At 41.3% G+C, this 22,349-nt stretch overlaps 1 protein-coding gene across 1 annotated transcript in view; it reads right to left on the bottom strand.

The window, feature by feature from the left end:
- Positions 1 to 22,349, bottom strand: part of ank1b (ankyrin 1, erythrocytic b) — a 110,587-nt gene that overhangs the window by 35,575 nt on the left and 52,663 nt on the right. Inside the window, exons 3-24 of the mRNA XM_050053050.1 lie at positions 18,509 to 18,607; positions 16,203 to 16,301; positions 14,475 to 14,573; positions 14,029 to 14,214; positions 13,678 to 13,776; positions 13,408 to 13,506; positions 13,079 to 13,177; positions 10,845 to 11,042; positions 10,358 to 10,456; positions 9,262 to 9,360; positions 8,166 to 8,264; positions 7,777 to 7,974; positions 6,444 to 6,542; positions 6,099 to 6,197; positions 5,652 to 5,849; positions 5,434 to 5,532; positions 4,276 to 4,374; positions 3,384 to 3,482; positions 2,592 to 2,684; positions 2,277 to 2,349; positions 2,080 to 2,100; positions 578 to 701 (exon numbers count right to left, since the gene is read on the bottom strand). Of these exons, the coding sequence (XP_049909007.1) occupies positions 578 to 701; positions 2,080 to 2,100; positions 2,277 to 2,349; positions 2,592 to 2,684; positions 3,384 to 3,482; positions 4,276 to 4,374; positions 5,434 to 5,532; positions 5,652 to 5,849; positions 6,099 to 6,197; positions 6,444 to 6,542; positions 7,777 to 7,974; positions 8,166 to 8,264; positions 9,262 to 9,360; positions 10,358 to 10,456; positions 10,845 to 11,042; positions 13,079 to 13,177; positions 13,408 to 13,506; positions 13,678 to 13,776; positions 14,029 to 14,214; positions 14,475 to 14,573; positions 16,203 to 16,301; positions 18,509 to 18,607 (2,477 nt within the window). The remainder of the gene's footprint in view (positions 1 to 577; positions 702 to 2,079; positions 2,101 to 2,276; positions 2,350 to 2,591; positions 2,685 to 3,383; positions 3,483 to 4,275; positions 4,375 to 5,433; positions 5,533 to 5,651; positions 5,850 to 6,098; positions 6,198 to 6,443; positions 6,543 to 7,776; positions 7,975 to 8,165; positions 8,265 to 9,261; positions 9,361 to 10,357; positions 10,457 to 10,844; positions 11,043 to 13,078; positions 13,178 to 13,407; positions 13,507 to 13,677; positions 13,777 to 14,028; positions 14,215 to 14,474; positions 14,574 to 16,202; positions 16,302 to 18,508; positions 18,608 to 22,349) is intronic.

The following is a 22,349-nucleotide window of genomic DNA, read 5'->3' on the forward strand; positions in this document are numbered from 1 at the left end:
ATTTATCTTGCAAGTGTACTCTTCTTCAACGTTTTGTTTACTTCCTGGATTTTTCCCACATGGAAATTCTGACCAATCAAGAGCAGCTTTCTCACACAAGGCATTTGATCTGGTCCATTTGTAAACGCTGCCGTGAGAACACGAACCAACTCCAGGCAATTATGCAACTTTGTAACAACATTAGTCCCTGATTCAGACCAAAGCAAGACAACTCTAGGTCTGAAAGCACCCTAAGTTTCGTCCTGCCACATCTAGCAAAGAATGGAGTGATTGAGTGGTTAAAGCTACACCTAACGGGACCCTATACTTTTGCATTATTGAGTCGAAGGTAAAGAAAGATGAGCTTCTAGGGACATTACACACAAATCATTAAATGATCTCATTCCTTTTTCATCCTTTGCATCTGGCAAAGCATCGATAACTTTTACAGACCACTGTGAGAAATGAAGGGGGCACTTCAAGTTGTTAGATTTCTTGAAAATAAATCAAAACCAGTACAAAATTCGGTTTCAGCTGTCACCTGCAGACCCCCCATTTACCAACACATATGCAGAAACATGAGTAAAAAATGACTTACGTGGTACCCATGCCACCTTCAAAGTCTCTAAGGGTTTTCTTCGGGGAGAGGAAGTCATCGTCTTGGTCCTTAAAGTCATCGAGCTTCAAATAGCGTGCTCCATCCATCCCGAGCAACTCGTCTCCTGTGGGCAAAGTAAAGAGGTGAGAAACGGCGGAAAAGGAGCAGAGATGAAAAAACGAAAACTGGCAAAGAACAGGTTGCACATAAAGAATTAAGAGAGAAAAGGACGAGACCAGGGGAGTACAGGGTAAAATGATGCTGATCTCAACTCTCAAGTTCTTCCACTCAGTCGTGTAAGTTTATCAAATCAAGTACAAAATATCTGCCAATAAAATTCACCGTTTTCTCCAATTCATTTTTTTGTTTTTTAAATGACTGACAGTATCTTGATCTGTGGCTGACCTCTCCACTTGAATCAAAATAGTGTCACTTCAATTTTCCACAGACGAAAGTAGCAGTAGTTACACCACCATCCTTCCCATCCCTTCACCTTCATGAAAACCACAGAAAAAAATGGCCACAAAGCAGTCTCAGATATCTCAGTCTAAGCAATGGAGTCAAACCAACAACAACCAGAGCCGATGGAAACCAAAGGAGTGAAAGAAGAAGGATTGGTAAGACAGTGAATATCAACACAGCTTAAGGACACTGCATGGACGGCAAACTGCAAGGCACCTGGTGACAGCTTTTTTAGTGAGCATGCCCATTAAAGATGAAATCACATGTGGTGATGGTTGTTTTCTGTGTAGGAGAAAATATCTCAATTATTAAGGAGGAATGATTTTGAAATAATGATCATAACAGTAACAGTAAACGAGAAACCACTTCACGAACAGAGACATTTAAACATTTATTGGAACAAGCTGCACAGGTAAACACAAAAAAATGTTAAAGCAGAAAAAGCAATACATTTAAACAAGTACAGAAAGAACAAAATAGATTAAAATGGAGCTTGCGTGTAAAAATTTGTCGTGAAAATTACAGATTTGATTTATTCTGAGTCTCTTTTAAACCAAAAAGATGACTACATAGGCAGCAACTGTGTGTGTTGAGTGTCACAGCTGGAGCGCAGCATGTGTGTAATCAGCTTATTGATCAATTAGGCTGTAAAAGGCAGTGGCGCTCATTTTCCGAATGGCTCGACTGGGAGGAGGCTGTTTGTCTTTTAAACGCAGAAACACTGAAGTTCTGTCAATAATGAATTCACGAACAGATGTGCATTGAACGCTGGTAAAAGGAAAATGTCGTGACGACATGCTGATGAAAAACAGACACATTTGTTTTAAATAAATCTCTGAGCAAAGAGGGAGAGGAGGAGAGAATAAAGATCGAGAGGATAAGGACAGAGAGGAGCGAACAGGACTGGAGTTGAGAGCAGAGTCAGACGAACTGATTAAAAAAGACAATTAGTGACACACAGAGAAAATGAGAATTGCAATGAAGGCACAAGTTCACTAGCCATTGGACCGGACAAGCCAGAGATACAGACACACTCCTACCTAACGTTAGCTGGGCAACCCCTACAAAACAAATGGAAAAGGGTGTTATAAACAGTCATATACGTATTTAAATTCATGGTGGTACTGATGTGTCAGTATACCTCCCATGCAGTCTTCTTCTACAGAAATAGCGAATCAGAGCTGAAAATTAATTATCAAATGTACAGTTGATAGCATAATTAAAGCAGATAGCCTACCTTCATCCTCCGAAACATCCAAAATCTCATCTACGGTCTCAGGGAAACTCATCCGATGCTTCTCTGTAGTGATCTGTGAGGCGCAGAGGGAGGTTGCAAGAGAGAGAGATATAGCAGAGATGGAGGAGGGAGTGAAGAGAAAAGGAAAGAGAGGAGAATAGATGGAAGATGCTGAATTGTTTGCAGGCAGGTGAGGGAGCTGAACCTGATCGAGACACGATCACTGTTTGATTGAACATCTGAGTCATGTTGTGTCAAGGCTATGTCTTTGCGTGCTGGTGTAACCATGTGAACCGTGCATGATGTGTTGCTCACCGCAGAGACGGACTCCTCGGTAACCAGTTTGAGCACATCAATGACAGAGATGTAACCCAGCCGCTTGGCAATGCCCAGGGGCGATGTCCCATTCTGTGCAGAGAGAGGTGAGAAAAAATCATGTAAACTATTTCCATACAGTAGATTTTTAACTTTGCTTCATATAATTTATATTATCTCATAATGTGACAAACCTTTTAGTTCATTAACATTACATTAAATGCACTAAATGTACATATGGCGTACATCAATAGTTTTTTAAGAGGCAACATTGCTATAGAGCAGAGATTCCACACCAAGGATGTCTAGTGCCTTATCAATGAATGTGGGACATGACAAAAAGACATTTGCCCACAAGAAAAATCCAAATAAAAAATACATGATATTTTGTGGAATAAGCAATATGTTACTAAAGTCAGAAATGTATCTAATGTATCTATTATCAACAAGAAGAAATTATACTTACTGCAAAAATATAATACAGTATCATTAGCATATAGGGATGAATGTTGACGGGAGGAAAAGGGATACTCATAAGTATCACATGATAGTTTCTCCTTGAGTGGTTCATACTGCTTACAATCACCACAGATGGGTGAGGAATCTTAATGTTACTCTCTAAACAGAAGAACAAGTTAAAATCCTACAGCACCTACCACTGGAGTTGCACTTAAAAGCTGTGTCACAGCAGCGTGACATTACAGTACAGTATACTGACCATCTGCCTTTAGAATATGTAGGATGTGGTTAACACTATCAGAGGCAAAAGGGCATTTTGGACAAATGACTCACTGAAGTAATCTCATTGGGCTGGGCTCCGTGTTTCAGCAACAGGGTGACAATATCAGTATGGCCCTGCTGAGCTGCCTGGTGCAGAGGGGTGTAGCCCATCTGGAGGAGAAAAGGGGGAGGATGGTCACACAAAAAAGAAACACAGAAAAACATTTCAAGTCATGATTTCGGCACCAAATGATAGGATATGATGTGATACGATACTATGCTATATGATACGATACGATACAATACAGTATGATACGATACAATATACCTTATTGTCCCCGTAGGGAAATTTGTCTTGGACTCAGGAGCTGCACATGTTTAGCTGCCTTACAATAATAGTCCAGAAGAAATGAAGCATACACCATAAAAAAACCCATAAAAACTACACACTTGCACATCAGCCAACATCATCAGCCACATCAACCACTAAGCATCAAGTTAAAGTTCATGTTGAAGTAATAGGGCTCCAGTAAGCTCTTTAGAAGTATTCATGGGTCTACCCAGACCCTAGGCCCTGATCTGGAACTGATACGGGCTGTGGGCCACGTTTTGTAATGGTCAATCATGTCCAGGTCTGGACTGATTCCATTTCTGCAGATCCCGGGTCTGTTTATCATTATGTGTCATGGCAGAGTGGATCTGATAAGACCCACGATCAGCGCTTGTGTGACGATTAGGCTGACTTAGGATCAGATTACAAGTACAGAAGTACGGTGGGAAAAAATGCAGCCCCAGTGAGTTGGAGCCAGGTTAAACAATGTTTTAATAAAGCCTCACAGGACTAACACATGGAATCAAAGTAAAGTAAACAAACAACCCACAACCAGCCATTAAGCACATGCGCAGCAAAAGCCATATATAGTCATATACTGTATGTTATACAAGTGAAACAGATATCACTTACCCTTGTCTTGCTATTCACTTGAGCCTGCTGCTGCAGGAGGAACTTCACCATCTTGATGTTGCCATAGTGACAGGCCACATGAAGGGGTGTGTAGCCCATCTGAGACACGAGAAAAGAGAGAGAAAGCTATTAGATTAGAAAGATATTTGAAAGGTTTAATATACTTTTTTTTAACATCTTAAACACTGATGAGCTTCTGTGATAAGTCCACAAAATTAAATATTTATAGATTATCATTGATTTGTCTAAAGTCCCCCTCCAGACATATTTTAATACTTATGCTACTTCTTGAGCACAGTGCTAGTTCAGGCAAGATGGCAGCATGTCAAGCTTAGCTCACATCCCAGCTACATCAGCTGACATGTCAAGCTTAGCTCACATCCCAGCTACATCAGCTGATTGATGGAAGGGAGTCAGCTGATAGATCACATGATTCCTTTCTATGCAACCAGTCGGTCAGTCTCATTCAGAGCGCCCTATTTAAACTGCTCTGGCCTGCCTACTGTTGCTGCTTCCTCTGCAAGCTGCTTTGCAACCCACCTCCGCCTCCACCCCAGCTCCTCCTTTTCATGCTGTGTCTGACTTATCGGTGTCATTTCTGTTTGTCATTGATGCTGGTCCTTTCTGTTCCCGGGGGGTCTTTGCTGCTGCCCTTTCCATGTAGGCGCATGGAAGGGCAGGGAGGTTTGCTCTCTCTGCCTTAGGCTTTCCATGCAGGACCGTGGAAGAGGCTTTCTACGTAGGCCTCGGAAAGGCCTAGCTTAGTGAAGCGCACAAACAACCCCTCCTTCAGTAGATGGATGTCAAAACACCTCTCTAGTGACAAACTGCACAAATATAAGTCAGTATCGTCAAGGTCAGTCATTATAAGGGACTTAAGTATAAGAAAAACATGTTTTTGAATGGAGGGGGACTTTAATAAATAAACTAAATTATATCAAATTGCTATCCACTTCCCAGATGGAAAGAGAATTTTCAAGCTATTGTCAATTGTAAATAACACAAATAGCCCGATGACCGTCACAACAAACTGTAGGTCTGGCATGTCGTCCAAAACTACATTTTGGCCACTGTTTCCATCAGAAAAGTGGAGTAAGCTGATTCTGTGGCATCTTTTAACCCATTTCACACAATTATGCCTGAGGTGCTGTAACTTACCCGTGAAGCAGCATAAACGGAAGCTCCTTGTTTGACCAGTGTGTCAGCGATTCCCACATGACCTTCCTGAGCCACAAGATGCAGAGGGGTCAACCCATTCTAAAAGGCAGAGAGAAAGAACACACACACAAAAAGTATCATTTCTGATGGTGAAAAGCTACGGAAATGTACTTTTACTCTCTAGGAGTGACAGGTTTTGACCCATTCTAATATTATACCTTGTTTCCCAGATTTACGTTGGCCTGTTTGGAGATGAGCAGGGCCACCATGTCGGGCCGCCCCTCCTGTGAGGCCAGGTGCAGGGGCGTGATGCCTTGGAGAGATTCCGAATTGGGTGTTGCCCCATTCTGCAGAAGACAACTGGCCACCTCCATCTGGTTCTGCTTGGCAGCTATGTGCAGAGGAGTGTAGCCGTTCTGTAGCGAGAAACAAGGACATACGGACACACACGAGAGTGGGCATCGCTTTTCTTAGCACTGTTCGTGTCTAATTTTAGATTGAATGCTGTAATGAGAGAGTGCTTTGGAGGTTTTCATGTAAGTTACTGTACGTCTAGTTATCACACACTCATTTGACCTGTTTTGGTATGTGTGTCAGTGATGGGTTGGCGTGCTGTGTCGGCCAGCCTGTGTGAGTACGTGCACACACGTATGTGAGCATCTTACTCGGGCAGTGCTGTGTGCAGATCCTCCCTTGCTGACCAGGAGCCTAACAACATCCAGGTTGTTGTGATGGACGGCCACATGAAGGGGTGTCAGACCGTTCTGTTAAACACACACGCATACACATGTACACATATATAAACCCACAGACATACACAAACACACACAAACACAAAAACATGTATATATGAAACACATACCATGATAAGCTATAATTCAGATGATATCTCACAATCTCCTTAAGGTCAAACTTTGCGGCTGAACTGCTCTTCACAGGCGTGTAAAGAGTACTTTATTGTTTTTGTGTACTTCAGGGAGCTGAACTACACAAAGCACAGATTGTCTCACCTTCCCAGCTGCATTTGGGTTGGCTCCTCTCTCCAGTAGGAGCTCAGCCACGTCCACCTTCCCATATTTAGAGGCCACATGGAGGGGAGTGAAGCCTTTCTGCTCAAAAGAAGACATTTTTATCATTAGGGGTGGGCTATATTGTCCTAAAATAATATCACGATATCACAGGATATTTTTAGCGGCTGAATGAGTTCCCTCTGAGCAGTAACTCACTAAAAGAGTCTGAGAAGTCCAGGGTTATTCATAAAACATTCAGGATGCCACAGTTTAGTCCACACTACTGAAGCTGCTCCTCTTTTTGGAGCCACCTCGGCGTCCGCAATAATTTCGCTTTCAGCCATGCTTGTTGTTGCCGTGGGTAACAGTATGATGTCAATATGTCAGCAAAATTGGAAAATCTCAAGTATTAGGATATGAATTTTTCATGTCATATTAAAAATCATGCTTGTATTATCGTGAACAAGATGATATGGCACATCTATACTCATCATTATTGTACATTATACTCAGAGTTGTTGGAAAGAAAACAGAGTAGTTTTCTCATTAATTCTTATCTCGTTTAGACAATTTGTATTTCTACTTACACCTCACATCATGACAACTCAGTCCGTGTGATAGAATGAACACAGAATTAGATATAATTAAGCATGAAAATAAACCAGGAAGTGCTCTTGAAGTAGGAAAATTACAACTGATGCCCTTGCACAGAAAAGTTCCCAAATACAAATATCACAGAAACTACTGTGAGTAAGATCTCCCTGTGTAGTATAAGACATGTTTGCCTTGAAGCTACAGTTGGCTGCTTTGCCTCTGGCCTTTGACCAATGCTTGGTTTTTGCTTGACTGTTTCCAATATGGCAGTCGGATCACAAAAGTTCTCAGTTAACAGCTAAACAGTACACTAAAATATGTTTCTGAAAACAAGAAAAGGCAAGAAAAACACAATGCATTAACAGAATGTTGATTCATACTTGATCATCGCTGCCTAGTTATACCGCGGTTCACAAACAGTGATTGACATTACTGACAGCTGCTTTAGAGGCTCCTCAGCTCTGATTGGTTGTTTTTGTGCATGTGCAGTAGCTTCTTGCAAATGCCATTAGAAGCACTACGAGGAGGAGGACCATGATTTTTTTTTTCACAGAATATCTGTCTCATGTATAACTGTCTGGATATGGTGACATTTTTAGCAAACATGACAAATTTATTTTTATAAGTCACCAACTACAGCTTTATCTAGTGCAGTGTCTAATGTAGACCAGTTCAGTTAAGGCTGAAATCCTCTTCCTGTAATTGAACATTAAATGCATATGAAACCATTTTTCCCTACCTTTGTCATCTTGGTCTGCTGTGCCCCAGCATCCAACAAGATTCGAATAGTGTGGACATGCCCTTCACGTGCAGAAATGTGTAAGGGCGTGTGGCCTGCGGTTGTAGCCGAGTCGGGGTTGGCCTTGTGCTCCAGGAGCATCTTTACAAGGTCCTTGTGGCCCATGCGGGCCGCACAGTGTAGAGGTGTCTGGTCGTCCTGGACACAAGGAGAAAGAGGTCAATTTATGTTTAAACAGGGAAACAGATAAATCAAAGCCAGCCAGCCAAACCAATTTACCACCGATGAATGCTAAATAAATACTGAATGACAGCTACAAATACAATAAACAGTACAAACTCAAAGTCTGTTTAGGGTTTTGATGACTACAACATGACTAGTACTCCTACCTTAGCCTTGGCGTCTGCTTGTGCTGCGTTCTGCAGCAGGAACTGAGCAACTTCACAGTGTCCTGCTCTGGACGCCATGTGGAGGGGAGTCTCCACTTTCTGGTGTAGATAAAAACAGGTCAACCCGTCACTTAACTTTCATAATAGCACGGCAGTTAAATGTATGTAACTGAGGTTTTCAAATCTTTAATCAAATACTACATATTGCTGAATAGTGGCAGGTTCAATTTGTAAACCAAGTACATCTGACAAAATTCTGGCTGAAGCAGAAAAAGATGATTTGTTATTTTCATGTTCAATCTATTATCAGTTTTACAATTTCATGACAAGTCAGCGATATCCCTTTCAAAGGGGACTTATTATGCTCATTTTCAGGTTCGTACTTGTATTTTGGATATCTACTATAACATGTTTACATGCTTTAATCGTCACTAAATTTTCCTCACACTGTCTGCGCTACACCTGTATTCACCCTGTGTCTGAGACGCTCTGATTTAGCGCCTGTCTCTTTAAGTTCCTCGCCTGAAAAAGCCAATTCTCTTCCATAACTATGCATCTCTGCAACATGAGTCAGCAACATGAGAGCATAGCCTTGATATGGCTATACAATTCTTGGTGTAAGTCTCTCTCAGCAAAGAGGCTTTTGCTCCCCAGGATTACTTTTACAGATGTTTACCTTGTTATGTGACACTTTGGCCATGTTTAACGTCAGCTGATATAGTAACATTTTTCTGAAAATGATTTTAATGTATGTTCCAGCATTTTCCAGCATTCTATCAACATGATGCCAGTCAGTCATGTTCAGTCTTGTGTGTGATTCGTCACTATTTTGGCTGATGTCCAGGTGCTTGCTTGCACATACTATATGGCGTGCGAGTGTGAGCAACAGGATGCTGACTGCATTTCACTTAATGTCCACAGGTGTCACTAAAAACAAGCTGTAATTTAGCATCGAGTTAATTCTCTGTTAATAATGTAAACACACGGAAAGGTAACCTTTTTGTAGTACATCTGACATAAAAATGGCAGTGTGATTTAAAAGACAACAACAAAGAGGAACACATGCTAAATTTTGAGGTAGAAAAGGGTTTCTTACCACATTGGAAGCATTAGGTGAAGCTCCTCTCTGGAGCAGGTTTTTCACAATATTCAGATGGCCCATGAATGCTGCTACATGAAGAGGAGTGAGACCAGACTGCACACAGAAACACAGACAGAGAAGGTCACCAAAGCTCAATATCACAGCTTAACAGAGAAGGCAAGTGGCATTCTAGTTCATTAGTCACATCTGACTGACTGGCATTAATGGACTGGTGTCGATGTTGACTCCACTTGTTGGGACAGCACTTTTAATATGCCCTATTACCAATCATAAAGTAGCCAGTTTTAAATGTTTTAATGAAAACAACACTGACATTAGACAGGTTTTCAAATACCGAAGCTTTGTCACACCCATCGACGTGTTACATTAACGCAAATGGCACCCTTTGGCACAATGAGATGCACAGGGCTTTCAACTAAAATGTAAAATTTGAGTTGTAAACCCATCTGCGGAAATACTTGACTCTAGGAGAAACTGACCTAGTATGAAGAGCAAGAAGGTCTGCAAGGGGGCGTGAGGGAGGGGAGGATAGGTCAAACAGGACAAGACTTTCACTCAAGAAACCACAGTTTGTGTCCCGTCTAAAACCAAAAGTCAACATTGTTTTAGTGTCATGTAATTACATACGGTTGTCGCGCACTGCCTCATGTTATTGTAAGGCAGCAAAGGTACTTACTTTAACCCAAAACGTGATCTTTTTGTCTAAACCTGACCAAGTAGTTTTGGTGCCTATACCTGTGACTGCTTCACAACATTAACCATGTGTTACAATGTGTTTCAGCTGCGTATCACTGTGCTATGAGTCTCTGAGTAGCATGACAAAGCAGCAGTATTTGACCACCTGGGAATGAGAACAGGCTGAAATGCAGCATATTCCTTGTTATTTCAAAGCCATACAAGCAACATCTGTTCTGTCCTTCAATGAGCATATAAAAAGCAGTAAATACAGACATGAAATGCACACATATGCTTGTTACAAATGACAAGGAATGCATCATGAATGCCACTTGGGTGGAAACTTTTCTTCACACTGGAGGAGTGGGTAATTGCTCATTTTCAGCCTCTGTCCCTAATGGCCAAATCGTCTCACCTCTGTGACAGCTTCTAGGGAAGCAGAGTGCTTAAGCAGCAGGTCCATGGACCGCATGTGGTTCTTCTTGCAAGCAATATGGAGAGGTGTAAAGCCATTCTGGAAACACAGAGAAAACAGTTCAAGTCAGAAGAAGCCAGAATGTCCTTTAATCCATAGACTGTTCTGATTACCTTGCTTTTTACAGCCTCATTAATCTCACAGATGTCTCCCTATAGTGATGCTGACTGTCTGATGTGTTGCTTTGCTAAATAACTATAGACTGAAACATTAAAGTGGGCATTAAGATTGCCCTTTCAGGCTTTTGCACACCTTTAGTTATATAAAAACAAATCTGCACACCCTGTATGAACTTGTTCTGAGCAACATGGGCACAAAAATATCACGATAGATGAGTGAATTATACCTACAAAAGTACATTAAGAATTTATTTCCTACATATGACAGTCACTGTTGCATACCCGTCGTGCACAAACACAAAACCCACCAGAGCTCGTGCATTGGCTTTGGCCCCCTTGTCCAGTAGGACTTTGGCCATCCGATGGTGACCACAGTGGGCTGCTACATGAAGAGGGGTTAAATGGTCCAGTGTGATATCATCGATCTCTGCGTTGTACTGCAGTAGCTGCCTGACACAGTCCATGTGATCCCCCTGAGCTGCCATGTGGATGGGGGACAGACCGTTCTGTAAGAGAGAAAGAATGGGACACAGACAGAAGCAGGGAAAGTGAGCAGAAAACAAAACAGGATGGTGCTGCTTGTAGCACACGCAGTCAATAAGATTAAATTTCTTGTGTTCAGGAAAGCTGAGTATGCATCCTTGGAGGGGATATAATCAGCGCAGTGTGCTAAAATTACTTGCAGATAATACAACTGCCAAGGAATGTTGTGGCAAAAATATCCAAGTATAAACACCCATGGCTGATGAGGCCCAGATCTGGGATGCTCAGTACACAGACAAATGTGTCAAACATCTTGATTTGAGCTAATTAGCCAGAGTTGGATGAAAGCGTATATGTTTCTAGCTGGTTTATATGCTGATATTTTGCTGGCCTTGGGAACATCATTAGTATTAAAACATGGAATCTAACTCAGTAGTTAGATTATTTCAGAAGACTTAAAGTCACAAATCAAAACCAGTATTAAAGAGTTAACCCCAGTGACTGCTGAGTACAAAGCTCAAAGGGGTAGTAATGGCTAAAAGACCGCCACAGAGACTTCATTAATGCCCCTTAAAAGGCAAACCCATGATTGGCTCTCAAGTTTGTTATTTGGGATCTAACAGTAATAACAGTAGTGGTAAAAACCTAAAAAGTATGTGAACACAGGCTATAACATCCGTTGGTGTAACTCTCTCTCCCTTTCCTGTTACTGGGTTGCAGTTAGGCTTGGCTAAACAAGGGCATTAATGACATAATAAATTTCTGCCCAATCATGTTTAGGATAAAGATATTTGATATGGCTGTCTCGCCAAGCTGATGTCAGAACTTTTCAGGTACTCTCCCTTTTAGCCAGATTGAGAATTCAAAGTAGCCTGCCAAGGTTTGAAAGCCACTGTGTTCAGCTAATTAATAGACAGGGGAACACCACCCAAAGCTGTATTAATCATGAAGTTAAAGGGATAGTGCACCCAAAAATGAAAATTCAGCCATTATCTACTCACCCATATGTTGAGGGAGGCTCTGGTGAAGTTTTAGAGTCCTCACAACACTTAAAGAGATCTGAGGGAGAAGTTGTTTGGAAAAATGTCATTTGAACTCTGTTTTTAGCCTCATTGAAGCCTGTAGCTCTAACTGCCTCTGTGTACACTGCACTGACGTGTGTGCGCTTGCGCGAGACCGTGAGACATGGGCACCGCCTTCAAGTTTGTTCACATGCTTTCGCTGGTCTTGCGCGCAAGTGCACACACGTCAGCGCAGTGTACACAGAGGCAGTTAGAGCTACAGGCTACAATGAGGCTAAAAACAGAGTTCAAATTACATTTTTTCAAACAACTTTTTATGTCGGGGCTTCAGGACACTTGGATCACTACGGACGAGCAGTATGGAGATACAGTATTTCATGGTTTCAATTCTGTGTTCTTGGACGTTTTAATCTGCAGTTGTGCTGCTACCCACTCCCCCCTCGGATCTCCGTAAGTGTTGTGAGGACTCTAAAACTTCACCTGAGCCTCCCTCGGCATGAGGGTGAGTAGATAATGGCTGAATTTTCATTTTTGGGTGCACTATCCCTTTAATGTGTGGCTCAAAAGTGCAGCATAGCAGAGCTAATGCTAACCATTTCATGTAAGTGGATGGAAGATGCTAAAACACTTAGCCTCTTAGTCCGGCAGGTATAGCCCAATAAACACACAGATTTGGGTGGTCTAACCTAGTTTGCTAGTTTGCGTAGTTTGCGTCCCAACCAAGTAGGGTCTATTTAATAGATTTAGTTTATTCCCTCAGCATTAAAATGTTTTAACGCTAGTGACTGAAAGGAAAATAAAATGGTAATGTACTAGATCTGAAAGGGAGCAAATGAGTGTGATCTGATCACGCCCCCACAATCCGAAGACATGGTTTGAAGCAGCCTAATGAGCTGATTTTGAACTAGGTTTTAATAGTTATGAACATTTATTTTCACTCAGACATTGTGGATGCTTAATGAAACACTCATCTTTGATATTATATCTACATTTTTAATATTTGAAGGCAGGTGTCCTGTGGCTTTCAAATGATCTACCTTGGTTTTAGCCTGGATGGGAGCACCGTGTTCCAGCAGGATCTCAATGATGCGAACATGGCCATTCCTGGCTGCACAGTGGAGAGGAGTCAGCTCATCCTGCAAAGAGAGAGAGAGAGAGAGAGAGAGAGAGAGAGAGAGAGAGAGAGAGAGAGAGAGAGAGAGAGAGTAACTGGAAAGGTGTTAAACGACATGAGAGACAGGAATGAGCAAATCAACAGGGAGGAAAACAGATGGAGGAAATACGTTTTAGGAACCATTGGGAACTGTTGGACATGCATAAGTGACAAACTGCTAGAGTGGCGGCTTGGAGCTGAGCAGTACACTACCTTAGTTTTGGCATCAATCTGTGCTCCTCTGTCCAGCAGTAGTCTGACCATCATCACATTGCCCCTCCTGGAGGCTATATGAAGGGGTGTGATGCCGTTCTAGAGAAGAAAAGACCAAAGTATAATGGAAGCTGTTCTATTATAAAAATTAAATGTATCTGGAAATGTACTGGTAAGATTCCTGTATCCTTTAATATGTGCTCTATGTTTAGCCACATTCATCATTCCTTTCAGAGGTTGTTTCTGATCCCACAGCTGAGACACACTGACCTTGGGGGTGAAGTTTACATTGGCTCCTCTATTCAGCAGCAGCTGGGCTACGCTCATGTTTTCATAGTGAGCTGCAATATGGAGAGGTGTGAAGCCAGTCTACAGAAAGGGAGACATGATGGAAAAGGGGAAAAGTAATTACAATTCATTCATATTATTATTGAAAAGCAAGGTTACAACAACGTGCAGGACACAAAGTTAGACAGCACAGTCAGACAACAGCCCAAAAGATATTGCGATTGTGTTGTTTCTGCTCATACAATGTATTTTTCTTTTCTTTTTGGCTGACTGTAATGTCATAATACGCAAAATAAACCATTACACCAGCACACACAATCTCAGAGTGTATACCTTGCTGAGAACATCGGGGTTGGGATCGTTCTGCAGGAGCACTGCGGCGGTACGTGTGTCGTCGTTTCGTGCGGCGATGTGCAGTGCCGGAAGTCGGACTTTACCCTTCGTGCCATAGTTGATAAGCAGTGCCACAACATTTTCGTGGCCCTGCTGGAGGGCTACTGCCAGGGGGGTGAAGCCATCCTGTGAGTGAAAAAAGGGCAGACAAGACAAAAAGTAAAGAGGTCAGGAAGGGGCAAGAATGAGAGAGGAATGAAGAACAGGGAGGGAAAAGGGACACAGTGAATTGGACAACATGTAATATCGTATGCCATGAGCAGATACAGTGAAAGATTGAATATCCTGTAGCCTGATATTTTTGTCTTTGCACGAGAAAACGTGCACTCACATGCGATTTATGTGGTGCAGGCTCATAATCAGAACAGCCAGAAAGACACACATACCTCGGTTGGGAGACTCTGATTGGCACCGTTCTCGAGAAGGAACTTGACCACCTCTAAGTGATTCTCCTGTGCTGCCATGTAGAGAGGACTGAACCCTTTCTGTGGAGGCACAAATATAGTATGTATAGTTATGTATACACAAAGACACAATATTAGGTGTTTGGGTGGGTGGTGCGTGTCAAGTGTCATCCAAATGAATACCAGGACCAAAGGTTTCCCAGCAGAGCACTGCATTGTAACGAGATTATTAATGTTATTCACTTCATCCACCAGTGGTTTTAATGTTTTGGGTGATTGGTGTGTTTTACATCAATTGGTCAAGGAACACTGCACAGAGTTTCCTACTCCTTCATGTGACACCTGTGATTGGTGTTTTGTCTTGTGTCAGGACACCACAGTACCTCTGCTCTCTGTGTAGGCGTACACCTGAATGTTATTTGGAGATCTGTTGCTGCTGACTCTGGTGCAGCTATCAGAGATGTGGGCGGAGGTGTCATGGAGGCGAGGGTAGAGCAGAACTGGGGAATACCTGCCGTTTGTTTGATGGGTTTTCTTGGAAATTATGTGTTTCTCACTCTGCATGTGGCATCCACCGCCTTGATTCACATCGTGCCGAGCTTGAATTTCTTTTTTTTTTATATAAACTACACAAAGCCTCTTATGCCTTGCTTGAATAGCCGATGTTCGTTCAATTTGCACTTCCCCATGTCGTCCAGGGAACAGTGACAGCTAGCTAGCAGACAGTGGATCCTCTTCCCTGAGCAGCCAGAAACAAAATATGAGTGCAGCTGATTCTACTATCCTGATCATGTGAGAGGCATTAAGTAAATTATTAAAAAAGAAAAATAGATGCCACCAATTACACTGAGATTTTACAATGCAACATCAAATAAGTAAATAATAAGTCCTACTCTCCATGTCTTAGCAGTTTTAAAACAATTGATTTAAGAAAGATTGATTTAAGACATTTTAACACCAATTAAGGCCTTATTTTAAGACTTTTTAAGGATCCATACAGGGATTTGTGACTCAACTGACCTGAGAAATAAATAAATAAGCTAACCCATATTTTGTGGTTTCAATTATGTGTTTTTGGATGTTTGATTCTGGGGCGCTGTAAGCCTCCATTAGGTGGAGTTGTGTTGCTACCCCCTCTCCCCTTGGATCTCCACAAGTGTTGTGAGGACTCTAAAACTTCACCTGAGCCTTCCTCGGCATATAGGTGAGTAGATAATGGCTGAATTTTCATTTCTGGGTACACTATCCCTTTAAGTCTTCTCCTTAAGGTTTCCTTTAAACGTTCACATAGGTTTTGAAATGTTCTCCTTTTTGGTCTTACACTAGGAAACCCTTACAGTAAGACTTTGTGGCTGCATTAATCTCATTCAATTCTGGACCACTTTAATAAAAATGTGCCCTTAATAGGCACTGAGACATAAAAACATAGAAAAATAGGGTCCATGTTGAAAATACTTTAGTTTCCCTTTAAGTATCATACTTAGGGAGAAAACTTAAGGCATTTAATGCGACTGGCCACAGGTGTTTATCTTTACAAGGACACACACAGGTACACACAGTCGTCCTTACAGATACTGGAGATAAACATATGGACAACTCTGTAGCAGGTGTGTCACATATGCAACCACAGTAATATACAAATGCGCACACACACACACACACACACACACAGATTTAGCACACTCGCTTGCACAGCAGTCAGTGACTCACATGTGACTGCGCATTAACATTGGCACCATAGTTGACAAGCTCCGCCACCACTTTCTCCTGGCCTGCCAGCGCTGCGATATGGAGAGCCGTGTTCCCTTTCTGGAGGTCACATATGCACAGACACACACACACACACGAAACCACACCAAAGGAGAGAGAAAAGAAAATTAGAGTGAATGGGAGAAAAAATGAACCTAATGGCCTTGATTTCTACACGGAGAGCTTTAAACTTAGTGTATTAGATATGCATACATTCAGTGTATAAGATAAAAATGAAGGCAGCCATTTAGTTCATTCAGAAGCAAAACCCCTGCTGTGAATATTTTAACAAAACCAACTGTTACAATGAAATAAGTATCCTGAATAATATAGATACATATAGACCCTGTGGCGAGAGATCAAAGGTTTACCCCAAACTCAATAACAGCGGCCCGAGGAGATTTGTTTCCCATTTAAAGCAGCTATATGCACTATTTCTCATGCCATGTGAGATAAAAAAATCCTGTCCATTTGGTAAAAGCATGCTAGTTGCCAAGGAAAAAAATCATCCTGTAGAGCCCACACTCCATTTGTATTTACTTGTTCTCCAACTGTCTTCATCATTATGAAACACAACAAATGTTGAGGGTGACTAATTTCACTCCTGCCACCTAAAAAAAGACAAAACTTGTCTGATGTGACTATTTTTAAGTTACATAACCTAGGTTGGGTAAGAATTTGGTGTTCGTAGCATTACTGACCTTAAAACCTATTTTTGTTTTACTACTGGAGTGAGTCCACAGAATAATGTTAAGGTGACAAATGAGCTACATTTGAATCAGTGCCATAATACTCTGGGCTGCTCTAACTGCAAATGAAGGATCCCCAACAATGCCAAGTAAATGTGGTCTATAATACTCTGAATTGAATCTTAAGGCAACAGAAGAACATTTACTTAATCATATTAGATTTATTTAGGGAATAGCATAGGTTCTGTGCTTTTGAGGAGACAATTAGGGCTGGAGCCCCTGAAGGAACCCCCTCCACTCAGCCCCTGCTTAATAATACATGTTCTTAAATGGCTTTGTTAAAAAATTCAGATCATCCAGTTCTAGTGACATAATGTGATCTTTAATCTTGGTCAATGCAGATAAGCTGCAGTGAACTAAAGCTGGGAGCATAGATGTCTTTTTCCAAGATTTCTTTATGCCTGGTTCACACTACACAACATTTTTGTCCATTCCGACAGTCACTATGTCACATTAGACAATTGTGGAGTCATAAAATCGTGTTGTGACTTGGCCGACAGACATGACAGACTACACATTGGTCCACGACCAATCATCGCTGGTTGTTTTTCATGACGTGCATGATGTCATCAGGTTATTCTTGTCCTATTTTTATTATTATTGCTATTACTGCAGTCACTGTGGCTGTTCATGTCCCAGCCAAACTGTTACTGTAGTAAAGTAAAAAGCCCCACCAGATGGCAGGAGCTATATTTGAAGCTCCACATGCAAACATACAAGTCACTGAATCCTCCACAACAAGTTTCTGCAAATGTTTCACAATAAAAGCCTTTTTAGAAAATGAAGAGATTCTCTCCACTGAAGTTAGAAGGGGCTTTTAATTTTAAACAGACACAGAAAGTGTTGAGTTTGAAATGACAGCTTTAACAGCTTAACTTTATGAAGCCAGTGGGAGCGGGTTAAAAGTAAAAATAGAAACATACAGAGGGAATGATAAATAAAGACCTGTGTCTGGAAATAACGTCCTGTTTATAATGTAGTCTGTTTCAAATTAAGCTGGTAGCCTCTGCAGTTGTGGTCAGTAAAAGCCCCGCCACTATTTTTTAATTTCATTACTTTATATCACTCTCCTATATGAAGAAGTAACATTGTTTGCTAGCTTGATGCTAATGGCAGTACTCACCGGGTTGATAAAGTGCCTCTGCTGTTTCACGCCAATTTTCCAATTTTTTTTCTTTTACTCTGCGTGGTAACGTCCCTAAAGGAACTATCAAAACACCTTACCATTCTGCATCAGGCTATAATCAGGCTGATATCGTGTTGTGTGAACCCGGCATTATGTTGTCAAAAACTTTTATTGCTGATGTTCGGCTCATCACTAATCCTATACAGCTGTTTAAGTTTTTGTGGTTACAGGTATGCTGGTTCAGCTTCTGGATGCTTGCTGCAGTGGTTTATATCAATGCAATCGAGCTCAATTAGCTCTGAGCTTAGCTAAAGTTCAGCAAGGTACTAGAAGGTGTGACAGTTGTTAAAATGCTACTTTACAACAATAAGCATACAGAGAGAACAAAGTACCTTGGTGGTGGCTTCCAGCTCAATGCCAGCGTGTAGCAGCTCCAGGACCATTTTGACGTGACCTTCTTTCGAGGCCAGGTGTAACCCGTTGAGACCATTCTTTGAGAGAAGACAGAGAGATTCAGTCACATTAGAGTTAGAAATATAGGTTACAACATTCTCTCAAAAGTTATCACCAACTACCATTAAAAATTAGTCACAAACTATTGAACTTTTGATGAAACAAAGGACTATCTGTTTCTTGAGGCTTCAGTAATAGTATGATAATCCTGTTAATAATCGGGATTACTATACTGTAACAGTCCACATTATTGAATTAAATTAAATTAAATGCCCCATCTCTCAGGGCAATTTAATGAGGTAAGTTGTGGTCTTGCGAGTAAGTGTAATAATACATACACACTGTGTGAGGAAACACATTCTTCTACCCTCCTTAAGGGGAGACACTACAGGTGAGTAGGATAACAATTTGACCTAAACAATATCTCCATGAACCTGCCCCGGTTGATTACTTACATTGAGGCTATTACTTTTTGCTCCTTGAAACGTTCTGAATATTTTATAAATCTAAACACGCAAATGAGGCATTATCTAATTAAATATAATTTACACATATTACCAAAACAGAATCTGAACATCAGACAAAGCCACGTTCAAAGTTCTTATTTCATTTTGTTGAAATATTAAAGCCAAAGCTTTACAAAGGGCATTTTAGCTCACTACACAATGAGCTCCATAAATCAGAAAATACTGCCAATAGCCATTGAAAAAAATCATTTTAACATATTTTAAGAATACAATGTTATATAAATCAGGTTATGAATGATGTATGAACAAACCCCTTGGTGAAAACCTTCAGAATATAGACAGGAATATTACTTGAAAGTTTGGTGCATGTAAGTGCTGATGAAGTGGAGACTTTTGGCTCAGAGGATGAAAAAATACATATATATTTTTTTTTAGAAAATGGCCTCTGAAGATATGTATTGTAAAATTCCATTCATTTATTGACCCAAAATAAGACTCTACAAGTAAATGGGGTAAACATTTTAACTAATAAATATCACCACAACTCTTCCCAAGTTGATTACTTAAATTTCCAGAGCAGAAATCGAAACTAAAATAGAAACCTATATATGTACTTTGGAGGTTTTCATTCCAGTACTCTGAGAGAGGACATTATTTATGAAAAGAAGCCCAAAATCTCAAAACTGACCAGTGCATGAAAAGCCTGTCACCTGCAGTGTCTCCCCTCAATACATTAATACAAGAGATCTGGGCAAATACATCTCTATACATCCATGCCAAGGCCACCCTTGTCCTCTTTGTGGCCTTGATCATTGTGGTCTTGGCCACAACCACTGACATAAAGCATCTCATGACCTTTCAGAATTGCCTAATGTGCTATTAGTGCAGTGGTCTGAGAACCCAGACTGTAATGTGCTTGACTTGTGCTACGGACATCATAAGCCTCCCAAGTTAATTTCGATCTGTATTAAAATGACATTTCTTTACGGATGGAAGTGTAGGGAGAAGAAAAAGAAACACACTGTATTCCTTCAGTCTCATGCCCCTGTCAGCACTGCAACATATGCCCATTCTCTCCAGCTGTGCGGAACATCACTCGTCTTGTTACTGTATCTCTAAAAATAACTGATAAACCCACAACGGCATCAGTTCTGACAAAATGAACAGCCTGATGAGGCTGATGAGTAGGGAGGAGAGCTGGCAGACAACTGTTTTATCTCAACACTGTTCGTCTGGCTGTCTGATTGTCTCTCTGGCTGGCTGGCTACACAAAGCATTAGTGAAGTAGGAGCTGCAGCCTGCCTGCTGTAACCAATGCAGCCACCAGGAGTCTCAGTTATCCACGCTGTTCTCAGGCTTCCCATCATACTGCGGTGTCACTCAATTCAAATGGGTAACACAGTCTCCCTGCGAGCATGCGCAGAGCGATGGGAAACACGCCGTGTATCAGTGGCAATTACACGCACTGTTAAATGTAGCGTGTGAACGTCTGCTGTGCACACATTGGACTAAAGCAAGTACACCGTGACATTCAGTTCTGTTTTCAACACACAAGAGGCACCTTCAATGCCCAGAAAAACCCCTTCCACTAACACCTACACGTTAGATATGTACATATATGTATACATTGACACAGACAATAGCACAACAATGGAAGGCAGCTAGATACCTCAATGAAAACAAGAACAAGAGAGACAGAGAGAGCGCACCAGCATGAGCCTGCAGGGCTGTAGGTATAGCAAGGACAGGCTGCAGAATCACATAAATCACAAACAAAAATACCACCTCTGTCCTTGCCTCAGTCCTCAGTAAAGCCATCAATATAACAGTAAAGAAAATAAACCTATGACAGAAAAAGACAGAAAGAACTACATAAGGAAATGGAGGAAAGTAATTGCTACTAGCTAATCAAATTTAGGGCCGTTAGAAATGTAACTGATCACATGGTTGTGGGTATGAAATTCAATTATTATAGATAATATCAATAGTAATTATCTAGTTGATTACAATCTTAATACACAGATATTAAGGACCCTTGAAAATTGTGCAAAATGCACATTTCCTTTTGTTTAAACAGTCATCTATCTTCAGTATCTCATCTTCTGTGTGTGTTGCATGCATCGATACTACCAAACAGACTGAGGGCGTTGGGCGTTCAGTCTTAATGCCCAGACTTCCATCTCACTGACAGTGTTTTGTCTGTGTATAAAAGTACTCCTCTATTCATTCACTAGACATCACTCCCACTCCACAAGCATCCTTAACACCACAACTAACTGGCAAGCTCGTCTGTGTATCCAAACGGCACACACTCACTTTCACACATCCATGCCTCGTGGATATTCAGTTGCCTGAATTTGTTGTGTTTTGGTCATGATGCAACAAGGTGTAAGAGAGCAGACGGTAGGGCTGAAGATTGAGGGGACTATAATCTAATATACTCAATTATTTATGCACACCACTTTATACAAAAGACAGAGAATCAGGAGGTCTAGGAGTCGTGAATTTTTAATTTTCTTTTTGGTCTTTTATTTTACATCCTTTGCTGATGCGGCAGAACGGCAGTCCATTGAGATTTCAGTGACATTACATGGTGCATTCAAATCCCTCTTCAAGTTGCTTTAAAGACTACTAACTCTAAATTTTGTACAGTTTGTTCTTCCTCAGAGGAATACAGTAAAATGAAGTTCCTAAGTACCAGTCTCCATTAAATCTGTTTCATAATCATGACCTTCTTACTGAGGGAAAGCCTTTTACTGTCTCACAGTGGGGTGACAACGGGCTCCATAATCTCCTAGACATTAGTAGGGCTGTGTATTGTTAAAAAAATTACGATAACAGTACCAATACCAGTAACCTTACAGTGATACCACTACCAATAGAGTATGTCATTTGATACCCATATTGTGAGAGGAGTGATGTGTTGTATAGCCGTACTTTTGAATGTTTTGATGGCATCTCGGCACACTGAGCTGACTACTCTGTCAAATTCACTGCCCTTGACTTTACCTCACCACAGACTCTAAGGGTTGTAGCTGCTGCAACAGGGATGTGAGATCTGTGCCAGGGACAGGTGTGAAAGTCACCAGGCTAATGTAACTTAGTAGTTGTAACAGGTTAAATGACAGTGTCTGTGGGAGTTTATTGGGACCGTTTAATGGCTCAGTGTTAGTTGATAGCCCCTGCTGCTTTGTTAGCTTGTGCTAACCGGGCAGACGTTGAACTGACCAGACCGTTCGCTGGGCAACAACACAAACTTCCGGTGGGGAGGCACGACGGTCCAGGATCAGACCCCTGAAGGAAAAAGGATCGA

This window comes from Epinephelus moara, chromosome 9, assembly GCF_006386435.1.
Source record: "Epinephelus moara isolate mb chromosome 9, YSFRI_EMoa_1.0, whole genome shotgun sequence".
NCBI classification, from domain to species: Eukaryota; Metazoa; Chordata; class Actinopteri; order Perciformes; family Serranidae; genus Epinephelus; species Epinephelus moara.